Here is a 13,576-nt window from a genome sequence, read left to right as displayed (position 1 = left end):
GCAGCCTGCCTACACACACTTCAGAAATTCCCCCATTGGCTGCCAATGGAGCAAAAATCACTGCAAAACAAAGAATCTTTGGGCACATACTTCTTTGGGTGCCTGGAAGAAGTGTATTTTTAAAGCTAGTGATACCAAAATTTCAGGGTATCATCTGTTAACTATTCTTATGATGTTACTCCAAGTTTGGTGAAGTTATGTTCAAGGGGATCAATGTTATGAGCCCCCAAAATGGGTATAGCCCTTATCCTCAGGTTAGCTCCCATTGAAAACAATGGGGTTGGGGTCACCCCCTTTAGGGGTCCATAACTTTGCTGCCCCTAAACCAAACATCACCAAATTCGGATAGTATCATCAGGACAGTCTCTGGATGGTACCCTGAAATTTTGGTGTTGCTAGTCCTAGAAATGCACCCCCTGCAGGCCGGAACGTGAAAAAACACTTAAAAAACTTAAAAAACCCACAAACGACCCTGAAATGCTGGCGCCCCTCCATGTGACCAAATGAGGGGCGCCCGGGGACAGAGGGTACCCCCTGTCCCTAGGCAGGAACGCCACTGGTGAAAGCAATGGCCTTCTGCGGCTGTTGCTCCCGAGCACCTGGACTGTTAAGGCATTTGCAATCTCAGATCAAAGAGGATCAAGATTGGTAGCCATAGATCGACTTCTACTCCATAAACCTGTCCAAGCCCCTTTTAAAGCTATCCAGGTTAGTGGCCATCACCACCTCCTGTGGTAGCATATTCCAAACACCAATCACACGTTGCGTGAAGAAGTGTTTCCTTTGATTAGTCCCAATTCTTCCCCCCAGCATTTTCAATGTATGCCCCCTGGTTTTAATATTGTGAGAAAGAGAGAAAAATGTCTCTCTGTCAACATTTTCTACCCCATGCATAATTTTATAGACTTCAATCATATCTCCCCTCAGACGTCTCCTCTCCAAGCTAAAGAGTCCCAAACTCTGCAGCCTCTCCTCATAAGGAAGGTGCTCCAGTCCCTCAATCATCCTCGTTGCCCTTCTCTGCACTTTTTCTATCTCTTCAATATCCTTTTTGAGATGTGGCGACCAGAACTGAACACAGTACTCCAAGTGCGGTCGCACTAACGGCTTTGTATATAAGGGCATGATAATCTTTGCAGTTTTATTCTCAATTCCTTTCCTAATTATTCCCTAACATAGAGTTTGCCTTTTTTTCAAGAGCTGTTATGCATTGAGTTGACATTCCCATGGAACTATCAACTAAGACGCCTAAAATCCCTTCTCTCCCTGGTCTGTGACTGATAAAGCACTGACCCCTCGTAGTGTGTGTATGTGAAGGTTGGATTTTTTGCCCCTATGTGCATCACGTTACATTTTGCTACAGTGAACTGCATTTGCCAGTTCGGGGCCCACTCACCTAAGTTATCAAGGTCCGCTTGGAGCTCTTCGCAATCCTTTGTGGTTCTCACCACCCTACATAATTTGGTATCATCTGCAAACTTGGCCACCACGCTACCCACCCCTACTTCCAGGTCATTTATGAATAGGTTAAAGAGCACTGGTCCCAAAACGGATCCTTGGGGCCAGAATTTTAAAAAAAGAAAAATAATGGGAGCTTCTTTGAGTCCCCCTTGGGGGGGAAAAGTGACATATGAATATCAACATAAATAAGTAAATGCTCATTTGCTGAAGTGGAGTTTCATTCAGGATCGCCAAAAATTATCCTGGCGATTAAAAGACGCGAGTCTTTAAAATGCTGCAAGTCCCTTGTTTGTTTTTGCTGCAGTATTTATTTATTTCGTTAGTTATTGTATTTGTATCCCGCCATATCTCTAGCGACTCAAGGCGGCTTACGATAAAAACATACACAATAAATACAATAAATGAAAACATTGAAACATCATAACATCTAAATGTAAAACAAATACAACAGATCCGACACGGGAGCGTAAAAGAAGCAAGTTCATACGGTAGATTCACAGTGGGATTTTCTTCTACACTTGGCAGTCTGTGTGGATAGAAAACAAATTGCAGAGTCTGGAGATCTTGCCATTGTTCGCAGTTTCATTTGCCATTCCCTTTGTACCTGGATCAGCGGAATGGCATGCAGGTGGAACTTTTCCCATGTTAATGAATCCACGCCTGATCCTTGGATGTGCTTCACGTCTGCGCCTTCAAAGCAAAAGATAAGATAAACTTTAGTGTCACTGTGCACGCACAACGACAATACAAACATCCCCCGATGCACATTTCTGCAGTCCTCACACCCCATCTTCCACACTCCCCCTTCCAACCATCCCTACACAACCACGTCAATGCGACACTACGGAGTTCAGCATAGCCACAGCTCTCGAATAGAAGCTGTCTCTGAGCCTAGTTGTCCTTGTTTTTATGATCCTATATCGTCTGCCAGATGGTAACATTTCAAAAAGAGAGTATGCAGGGTGAGACAGGTCTTTCAGAATATTCTGAACTTTCTTTAAGCAGAGGGAATTATAGAGTTCTTCCAAAGAGGGGAGAGGGCATCCAATTATTTTCTGGGCAATAGTAATCACCCTATGGCAGTGGTGGCGAACCTCTGGCACCCTTGGCACTCAGAGCCCTCTCTGTGGGCACGTGCAAACAGAGTCGCCCCCACTCCCACACACATCTAGGCTGGCCTGGGCTGCTGGGCTCAATTATTAGCATTAAACCTAAGAAGAGGAAGAGGAGTTTGGATTTATATCCCCCCTTTCTCTCCTGCAGGAGACTCAAAGGGGCTTACAATCTCCTTGCCCTTCCCCCCCTCACAACAAACACCCTGTGAGGTAGGTGGGGCTGAGAGAGCTCCGAGAAGCTGTGACTAGCCCAAGGTCACCCAGCTGGTGTGTGTGGGAGTGCACAGGCTAATCTGAATTCCCCAGATAAGCCTCCACAGCTCAGGCAGCAGAGCTGGGAATCAAACCCGGTTCCTCCAGATTAGATACACGAGCTCTTAACCTCCTATGCCACTGCTGCTCCTAGTTTTGGGGAAGTAGTGTAGGTAACCCTGTTAAGCGCAGTTAAACCCCACTGATTTTCATGCGAAGAACTAAAGCATGATCCTTTACCTGGGAGTAAGCTCGGTTGCTGGCAATGGGGCTTGCTTCTGAGTAAACCCTCCTAGGATCGTGATTCACCCGTTGGAAGAGTTGCACGGTTGCTTCAAAGCAAAGCCACCGACTACCACCAAGCTTAATCCTGAGTAACGCACACCTCAGAGCCAATCGTTTTTCTAAACTAAAACCTCAGCATTCAGGTTAAATTGCCGTGTTGGCACTTTACGATAAATAAGTGGGTTTTGGGTGCAATTTGGGCACTCGAAAAGGTTCGCTACCGCTGCCCTATGGAGCGCCTTCCTATCAGTCTGCAAACCATGCACAGATGCAGTATGTCGGGACACTCTCTATGGCTCATTCCGCACATGCAGAATAATGCACTTTCAAACTGCTTTCAGTGCTCTTTGAAGCTGTGCGGAATGGCAAAATCCACTTGCAAAGTTGTGAAAGTGGATTGAAAACGCATTATTTTGCGTGTGCGGAAGGGGCCCATGGCACAGCAGTAGAAGGTCACCAGCAGTTTTTCATGCAGTTGTCGTTTTCTTTAAAAAAAAAAAGCAAAGCAAAAAAAATAATAAAAAGCAAAGGGCTAGAGAAAAAACAAAAGAAAGATAATCTGCAACCTCTTTAGTCAGACCCAGTGGAGAATGTCTGGAATATCTCCTTCCAAGTACAACAAAAACCACAGTACCTGAACATTATTGTTTCTCCTTTCGGTTATGTCATCGATGACTCTTGCACAGTGTCTGATTTCCCAAGTATTCACGTTTCAGAATTCCAAAGCTCAGCAAAAAGCTTTCCCTTCCTTCATGGAAGCCGGATTGCAAAAAACGGATTTCTGGTTTGGATATACTCAGCCATCCCAGCGGCCAATTGCGGGCTTCCTCCACACATTGCCCAAGCCGCATTTCCACAGACGCCTCGCCCAGCATTAGCATCTATTGGGTGAGGTGTCGGTCCAAGCCGAATCGGAATGAAGATTCCCCGACTCTATAATGCGCGTGTCAACGCATTGCAGCCAACCTTGATGCAGAGGCCCCTTCCGCACATGCAGAACGATGCACTTTTGATCCACTTTCAATCCACTTTGCAGCTGGATTTCACTGTCTGGAATAGCCAAATCCACTTGCAAACAATTGTGAAAGTGGATTGAAGGTGCATTATTCTGCATGTGCTGAAGGGGTTTGCCATTGAACATAAGAACTAGCCTGCTGGATCAGACCAGAGTCCATCTAGTCCAGCACTCTGCTACTCGCAGTGGCCCACCAGGTGCCTTTGGGAGCTCACGTGCAGGATGTGAAAGCAAGGGCCTTCTGCGGCTGCTGCTCTTGAGCACCTGGTCTGCTAAGGCATTTGCAATCTGAGATCAAGGAGGATCAAGATTGGTAGCCAGAGATCGACTTCCCCTCCATAAATCTGTCCAAGCCCTTTTTAAAGCTATCCAGGTTAGTGGCCATCACCACCTCCTGTGACAGCATATTCCAAACACCAATCACACGTTGCGTGAAGAAGTGTTTCCTTTTATTAGTCCTAATTCTTCCCCCCAGCATTTTCAATGAATGCCCCCTGGTTCTAGTATTGTGAGAAAGAGAGAAAAATTTCTCTCTGTCAACATTTTCTATCCCATGCATAATTTTATAGACTTCAATCATATCCCCCCTCAGACGTCTCCCCTCCAAACTAGTGTTTCCTTTTATTAGTCAACAACACACACAACACAAGCCTTTATTGGCATATATCCTTTTATTAGTCCTAATTCTTCCCCCCAGCACTTTCAATGGATGCCCTCTGGTTCTAGGAATCTCCCATCCAAGTACTAGCTACCAAGTAGTACCAAGTACAGCCTGACCATGCTTAGCTTCCGAGATCTGACAAGATTAGGCTAGTTTGAGTCACCCAGGTCAGGGTGACTCTTATAGGATGAGAGCCGGCATTTAGCATCTGGCACGGCGTCCCTGCCAGGCGCTGAGATACATATCAATCTCGAAACTCAGCCATGATTCCCATCACCTCTCTGTGACGGCACCTCCTTACTTTCCTTCAGTCTGTCGAAGGAGTTAATGACAGGGCAGGGCCGCGATCTTATTGCTTTGATTTCTCACAAAGAGGAAGTTCAGAGGGAAATTCCTTCAAAGTCTCTTGAGCCGGCAGCACCAACCTGATCGGGCACTGCTAAAAAGTCACCCTGGTTGGTAGACTCTTCCCAACCAGAGCTCAGTCAACGTGGATGGCTCTGCGCCTCCACGGATTGTGGGTCAGTGGTTCGTGCGTGGGGGGTTTGAGGGACACGCACAGGATCCCTTTCTCATGGCTTCAACGTTGGGCACTGCGAGTACAAAGCCAGATCTCCCAGGGGATCGGCGGAGTTGCCTTTACACCAGCTTGTGGGATTTCCAAGCTCTGACGGACACTGAACTCAGCTTCAAGGCGGGAGACCTCTTCTGGATCTTGGAGAAGACTGGCGATTGGTGGTGGGCGAAGAAGTTGGATGCCTCCGGGCAGAGCGGGGAGGAAGGTTACGTCCCGCACAACTACATGGCCAAGAAAGAGACGCTGGAAACCGAGCCGTAAGTCTAGGGTTGCTGGCTCAGGGCTGGGAAATTCTTGGAGATTTGGGAGCAGAGTCTGAGTAGGGTTGGGTTTTGGTCGGAGGAAGGAGGGATTTCGGTGGGGCATAATGCTATAGCAGTGATGGCGAACCTATGGCATGGGTGCCAGAGGTGGCACTTGGAGCCCTCTCTGTGGGCACGCGCACACAGAGTTCATCATGTGGGGAGTGGAAAATCACACACACACACCCCACACACATCTAGACTGACCTGGGCCACTGAGCACAACGTGCACGCACCGCAGTGAGCAGGGAGGACTCGGCTGGCGGGCCTGGTGCCTGTGCTCTGGGTGGCTGCTGCCCGAGAGGGGGGGGTGCAGAGAAGGCAGAGATGTTAGAGAGGCACAGAGCGTTGCGCGTGGGACTTGCTGGAGGCTAGAGCAGGCTGACCCCTGCTCGAGCAGGAAGGGCAGAGGAAGAGGGAGCCAACCATTTTTTTTTCTAAACTAAAACCTCAACATTCAGGTTAAATTGTTGGGTTGGCACTTTGCGATAAATAAGTGGGGTTTGGGTTGCAATTTGGGCACTCAGTCTCAAAAAGGTTCACCATCACTGTGCTATAGGATTCAAAGCTGTCATTTTTTTGCCAGCCACTCTCGGTGGTGTGGGGGTCCAGGAGTAACTGTAGAAATACAAGAAAAGAGATCTGTGGGCTGAGGAAACGTGGATTTTGCAACCTGTCGGACTTTCTTAGTTTGCTGTAATTGAGAAAACTTTTTGCTGGCCATTAGAAGAGGGAGAGTTGAGAGTTATCATAACGCCCCCGGGGTTGCCAATCTCCAGGTGAGACCTGTAGTTATCCTGGAATTATAACTGTTATATAGAGTTGAGAAATTCCTGCACATCTTAGTTGGGGGATGGGGGGGCAGAGGGAAGAAGGAGTTTTGGGAGGGAAAAGAGCTTAGCTGGGTATAACTCCATGACCCTAACCTTCAAAATAGTCATTTTCTCCAGGGCAACTAGTACCCTGTTTCCCCCGAATATAAGGCCCCTTCCGCACACGCAAAATAATGCGTTTTCAAACCACTTTCACAACTGTTTGCAAGTGGATTTTGCCATTCCGCACAGATTCAAAGAGCACTGAAAGCAGTTTGAAAGTGCATTATTCTGCATGTGCGGAATGAGCCTAAGACATCCCCAGAAAATAAGACGTAGTAGAGGTTTTGCTGAAGCGTGAAATATAAGGCATCCTCCGAAAGTAAGACGTAGCAAAGTTTTTGTTTGGAAGCATGCCCGACGAACAGAACGCAGAAAAATAAGACATCCCCTGAAAATAAGACATAGCACATCTTTGGGAGCAAAAATTAATAGAAGACACTGTCTTATTTTCGGGGAGACACGGTATCTGTTGACTAGAGATGATTTGTAATTCTGGGAGATCTCCAGGCTTCCATTGGTGGTTGGCAACCTTATGATCTCCAGGTGTCAGTGTTCGGTTCCCAACTGATGGCACCCCAGATGTTCATGGACTACAATTCCCATCAGCCCCTGCCAGCATGGCCAATTGGGTGCCATGCTCACCCAGGGGAGTCCTGGAGACAGTGGCACCAAAGAGTCCTTGCCTGTGCTCGAGGTTAACTTGTTTAGGGGCTTGTAGTAACAGTTTCCCCTGCCTAGCTGGCAGCACCTGGCCCTTATCCGGGCTCTGACCTTGGAGGAGCTGCATGCATGGCCTGTGATTTCTTTTGCTTTTGTGGGAGGGAGCGCATAGCAAGGGTTATAGCAGTGGTGGCGAACCTTTGGCACTCCAGATGTTATGGACTACAATTCCCATCCTACAATGGGAATTATAGTCCATAACATCCGGAGTGCCAAAGGTTTGCCACCACGGGGTTATAGGCTTCTGTTTACTGTGAGAAGGTTAGTCCCTCTGGAGTGTACCTGCTTGTTTACTCTGGGCGTTTTCGCACACACTTTTTGTTCCAGAATAAAAGCGAACCGCATTGATTCCTTGCCTTTTTAATGTAGTTTCGTCGCTCGATGGCATTTGCACATGGCCCTGTAGTCACGCATCTTCCCCTTGCTTCGCGAGTCCCGTGTTTTTGCATCTCACAGGAGGAATCTGAACGGCGTGCAAAAGCGACGAATCTGATTGGCAACTGGCTTAGCCGCAGTCCTTGGGCGGTCCGGGGGTGGGCTAATAGCGTTCCTTTGCACGTCACCCGTGGAGGGCGTTACCTCGCTGTCCGCGTGAGGACGTTGACGTGGGTGCGGTGAAACCCCTGATTGGCGCGCCCGTTAGCCTCGGATACATCTCAAGCGTTGATTGAGACGTGATCTCCGTCGCTTATTTCATATCGTGAGCCTCGAGAGTTCCTGCCGGCTAAGCAATTACCAAGGAGTCGAGGTACTGCTTACCTGGTTAGTAGGTTGCCCACTCACTAGTTGTGCCTGCGCTTTTGCTACAGAACTGCTTTGTGGGCATAATATATCTGATGGAAAGCCATCAGGTCGCAATGCCTGCCTCCGGACACAGAGGAGACAGAGCTGCTTCTTCTGGTTGCATGACGCTTCTGGTATTGCCACTGGATCGAGGGTCGTGTCTGCGCGCTGACAAGCCTTCATACCGCACGCCACGGATGTACGCATGATAGTTTACGTCGCAGAGCTTTCTGCACTTTCGCCAGTCCAGTACGCGCAGGGCTGGCGATGGGTCTACCGCCCGTTAGGTTGCCTTGGCCGCCCAGCCCTACGCCCACAGCGCCCGCTTCTGGAGTGTACCCGCGACCGTGAGCAGGGACTGGTGGTATAATCTGCGTGTAGGTCATCATGGAACGATGAGGAATGGCTCAAGAACTTCCGCATGAGCAGAGTGAACGTTCCAGAGGATCGATTGACAGCCTAGCACCAGCATTGATTGGCGCCAAGACACACGCATGTCGCGAGGGGCGGCAAAGGTTGCCCGTGGATGATGCGAAAGGAAGGATGGCCATTTCGACAGTATCTGGCCAGTCCCAACTCCTTCAGGGAGGTGCGGCAGCAGTTTGGAGTGGAGCAATTCACCAATCAGCTTCGAGGCTGTATCCATGAATTACCTGTGAAGCCGTGAAGAACAATCCCTGTTCAAGAGGGTTGGTCCGGTTTGCGGATCCAGTGGAGAAAGGTGAGGCTGACAGGCCGGGTTTGATAGTGCTTACCAGTGCGTAAGCACACTCTCACTTTTGGAGTGCGTGTCTCTTGGGTCCTGTAGTGGCCCTGAGGTACAAGTTTCGAATTTTCTGGAGGTTTGATTACACAGAGAGTCCAAAAGGCAGTGGGGGACACATGTTCCCGCTTTCTTTATTTTATTCCCGGAAATGGACGGGGGGAGGCGACTTCCCCGCGTGGGTGTGGGTGAGGCTTCAACAACGCTTACATCGGGATAAAGCGCCTTTGCGCTCGCTCCGAACCCAGAGCGGACCGGTCTTGCAGGAATTGTGGGTATGCATATCTAATTTTGGAAGAAAAAGGGAGCTGTGGGCGCGCTCAGGTCAGAGAGAGGGCAAAAATGTTGAAACATTCTGGGGCCAGTTTTTGGGAGGAAGGCCAGGGGAAGGTTCCACCCAGGGGCAGATATCCCCACCGGTGGATCGCGAGGGGTTGGAGGCAGATATGGCGCTATTTAATTTGTTTTCTCGATTTGAGTATCTTGGGTAAATGGCTTCCACCGACACCACTCCTATAAGGGGCGGTTGCCGCTAAGCGCCTGGCATTGCACACTGTATTGATACAGCCGTTGGTGGGTGACTGGGCAAACTACAACCCAGGCAGGTTTATGGGTGAATTTGCGCGGCAGCATCTTTAACCAAATTGGGGCCTGTCCTGGCAGTGCTAAGGTACCAGGACGGGTCTAGATGGATCCAGGGAGGGGCCATTCAGCCAATCGGCCCTCCCGCCTTTTCTGTATTAAAAATAGAGAAGAGAGGAAACAATAAAAATCCAGAGCAGGATCTCTGATGAGGAGAGTAGCGCCCATGGCAAGGGGCATGCCTGCGTGAATCGCCCCATAGCGCGACTTCCATGTGCCTCACCCCCCGCCGCTGTTCAGAGACACAGAGCAATGGCCTAAGCGACAATTAACCGTCTGTTTTTCCCAAACAACCTCCTGGTAGTTATGCGCTGATTTGCCAACAACATAGGCTTCTACAGTAAAGGGCCGGAGCAATTGATGGGTGCCACATACAGATCTCTGGAACCTGTTCTGAAATGCGGACCAAAAGAACAGGAAAATTGGCCTTTACTGTTCTTATGGCTGTCATGGCGATGACAGTCGACGCTTCTTTGAGGTGGACATTGGTCACCCCGGTAGAAGCCACGACGCGCATTACTTTCAGGGGCTGCCATCAATCACTGCGGGCCATGGACAGGGGGGTGCCTTCTTCCCAGTTAACCCCTGTATTGTCCATTCACGGGCGCGGGCTGTCCCACCGCTGATTTTGTGCATGGATGGCGCATTCCCCATGCGGAGGTGGCTTGTAAAGCCATACCTTCATCTACGGAACGCTTATAGAGCGCCTGTACAACAGAAGAATGAGCAGGGCCAGATGTGTTGTGGAGCGTGGCTTTGGGCTAATAAAGGGGAGGTGTGGAAGTGCCTGTGGCACAAGTTGCCCATAAGGGTGGAGAGGGTTAACTCCCCTGGTTGCCACTTGTGTTGTTCTACACAACCTATGCGAAGTTGAAAATCAGGACTCCTCCGGAGAGTGAATGGCTGACTGGCCCCCTGCTAACTCAGGATGGAAGAGCAGCAGCCCATCATATAATTCGACCTCAGGGTGAGGGGGTCCTACTCTGAGGATCAGCATCTGGCAAGGGGGAAGGCTGTGAGGAATGCCCTGGCCACCTACCTCTACCGCAACCGCTCTGTGCAGCAGTAGTCTCCTCCGCTCATGTCTTTTGTACCATTGGTGTGTGTGCTATCGTGCAAAAATTTTTTTTTTATTTTCTCCGTAATAAAGTTTTTCCACTGATAAACCAAACCTACACGCCTGCGGTCTCTCAATTCTACCACACATCTCCCCCCCTCTCCACTCACACTTGGAGACAGCATCCAGGTGAACCACCTTTCAATTGCTAAAGGAATTGTCTCATGAGTTGATTAGTGGGTGCACGGTGCTACCTTTGGGAGGCGTGAAAAAAAGATGCGGTGGTTTGTACGGGGGGGGGGGGGGAATCACTCCTGGAATTCAATGGTCCCTGGGCAAGCTCCAAGATGGGGTCATGACAGCCCCGACCTATAAACGCGGGCGAAAAATTGTATTATTATGAGGTATGTGTGGGAACAGTGAGGCCTTAAGTGAGGACTGTGCACTGGAAGTTCATAGGACACTGCCAGGACTCCTGTTGCGTAACGCATGGATGCTTGTTTGCTGGGAGCACTCTAACAGCAGTTTTACAGCCTGTGCGCTGGAGGCATGAGGGACAGGAAGTTCCGGGGTTAAACATGCAACGTCACGTCGTTTTCCCGTTAGCTCACTAGGCTGCCCTTCCAAGGCGCCTGTGCGGGCTCGTTGGCCCATCCCCCTCTCGCAATTCTATCACCCTCAGTAACAGTGAGCACTTAAGGGTCGATATGTCGTCCTCTCGGGGTGTGAACTGGTCGGAAGAGGAGGTGGAGGCGATGATACTGTCTGTGATCAGCAGGGGGGTGGCGCCGAACCTGGTGGGTAGCGGGAAGGCTCCCAACAGGAAAATATACTCCGGCCTCAGCAAGGCCATGGCAAGGAGGGGACACAACAGGAGCCCTACTCAGATTCAAAACAAGTGGAAAGCGCTCAAAAAAGAGTACTTAAAGCTGAGAGCGGCCTGCGGTGGAGAACCAAGCGTCGCTGGGAGGCCAAAGCACTACTCCCTCATGCGCGAGGCTTGGCTGAAGGCTGGTGGTCCCGAGCAGACATCGGAAATGAAGGGGGGTGAGTTTGGTAATTTTCCACAGCATGCTCTTGCAGTGACAAACCAGTTTCTGGTTTCAAATGCACCTGCTAGCTTTAATCTGAGCACCACTGAGAACCAACCAATCAGTGAGATTGTGAGTTTAGCTTGAAGGAGTGTGACTTCTACTTTAGTGTTACAGAGCACTCTGCGGCAATGGGTCTGCTTGAGCACAACGATTAGAGGTGTGACTGTGTGAATGAGCAAATTGCAGGTAGCAATGAGCACTGTGCAGCGGTGGATTTTGAGGTTAACAGCCAGAGCCAGACCACTCCCTGGCCGTGGTGCATACCCCCCCCCCAACGCGTGCGGCTGGTGATGTGAAACCTTACCTTGTCAATTCAGGTTCTCATGAACAAGCCCAAATGTAATTGCTGTGTTTACTTTGGCCAGCCCTAGCATTTAAAGGCTGTGTCTGATCCAACCACGCCAAGTGCAGTCTTCTGAGGGTGGGCAAGTGAGAGGGGAATGTGATGCCCTTTGAGCATGCTGCAGTAGAGGAAGGGGGCCGGAGGGCACACTCTTTCTCCTCTTCCCTTACCACTTCCCTAGTCATGCAAATTAAAGCGGGCATGTGAGCACCGTTTATCTCCCCTCCCGCACATGCATGCTCTCAGTCTGGCCTTATGGTCTAGCTGCAAAGCGCATTTAAATCATGGTGGGAGCGCATTGTGACGTGAGTGTTTCAGGCCACTCTGCCTCTCCCGTTGCTTGCATTGCCGCAAAGTTTACCCATCAACGTGCAGAAAGGTTACACTCTTTAACCAACAGCGGACGCTTTGAAGAGCGCACCATATTCCCGGCCCCACCTTGAGAAACTTGATGTGTGGAGTCTAAGGCAAACTTTAAGAACTACAAACTTGAGAAAGTTAAGACATAGGGGAACTTGCATTCAGTTTGCCACGCCTACCCTTGTCTGATGGGAGCCCCACATGCTGGCCTCCTGTTCAATGACAGCAGGGGCTCTGTTGAATGTGGGAGAGAGCGCAATTTTAAAAATTAGATGTATGTGGCTATCTGGAGCTTAAAGCCATGCATCCCCCTATTCCCTTCAGGAGCAGCTTCGCCCACCACCAAAACCAAGGAGGAGAGGAGCGAGGGGGCCACCCAGGTGCAGTGCAGTGAAGATGAGGGTAAGCCTACCCAGAGTGCCATGTTCTTTGGGAAGGGTGTTGCCGCTGGATGCCAACGTTGCCCATGTTACTGAGAGTTGTGTCATGCATCTTCAAATGCTAACTGGCTCTGCAATCTCTCCATGTTTGCAAGGAATGTCTAGGGACACAGAGGGGGCTCTAACCACGGCAGGGCGCTCTGCAACAGAAACCACGACACGTGCAGTTGGCACTCAGACAGAGCCATCGCTGGATGCCAACTGTGAGCATGGAAAACTGGGCCGGGGGGGGGGGGGTGTTTTAAGCGGGTTGCGGCAGCAGAATTTTCTGCAGGGGGGGGGAGGGCTGGGGGTACGGAAGGGCTCGGAGGGGGGGGGGGGACACAAGCAGCAGGAACCAGACCCCGCGCCTTGCATCATCTAAATTTTTCACTGTGTTATATCTTCCACACTCTTCAGACAGGGATCTGGAGCGCAGGCTGGCTGTGGTTGAGAAGTGGATGAACAGGAGGAAGGGGGCCGCCAGGAGGCTCCTGGCAAAGCGGAGGGCTGCAGAGAAGGCAGGCAAACCACATGGCGCGGCATCCAGCGAAACAAGCACCAAACTTCCCTAACCCATCTCCCGCGGCCCTCAGTTGTCTTAGCTGTAAATGCATTGCTTAAATCACACAATAAAGGCAATTGCAATTTTCACAAATGCTTGTGCATATGGTTTATTATCGCTTGCTGGTTACATCTCTGCAAAGCAGAGGATTGTCTGCTTTCCATGACCTTCCTCTCCTGGCAACCAACCTGAGAGGACAGGCATGTATAACGTTTTATAAAACATAAAACAAATTAAACTCTGATGCTTAAACGCACATCACTAGCCTATGCAAAAGCAGGGGGGGG

General features: G+C 50.0%; 1 protein-coding gene across 1 annotated transcript; it reads left to right on the top strand.

Moving 5' to 3' along the window:
- Positions 1 to 10,936: 10,936 nt before the first annotated feature.
- Positions 10,937 to 13,404, top strand: LOC125425422. The gene is made up of 3 exons (XM_048483029.1): positions 10,937 to 11,555; positions 12,841 to 12,948; positions 13,145 to 13,404. Exons 1-3 carry the CDS (start codon positions 11,216 to 11,218, stop codon positions 13,297 to 13,299), a joined length of 603 nt encoding a protein of 200 aa, XP_048338986.1. The 5' UTR covers positions 10,937 to 11,215; the 3' UTR covers positions 13,300 to 13,404.
- The last annotated feature ends 172 nt before the right edge of the window (positions 13,405 to 13,576 follow it).

The sequence above is a fragment of the Sphaerodactylus townsendi genome, unplaced genomic scaffold (genome assembly GCF_021028975.2).
Source record: "Sphaerodactylus townsendi isolate TG3544 unplaced genomic scaffold, MPM_Stown_v2.3 scaffold_436, whole genome shotgun sequence".
Classification (NCBI taxonomy): Eukaryota; Metazoa; Chordata; class Lepidosauria; order Squamata; family Sphaerodactylidae; genus Sphaerodactylus; species Sphaerodactylus townsendi.
Note: the sequence above shows the minus strand (reverse complement) of the source record. Positions and strands in the feature narration are given on the sequence as shown.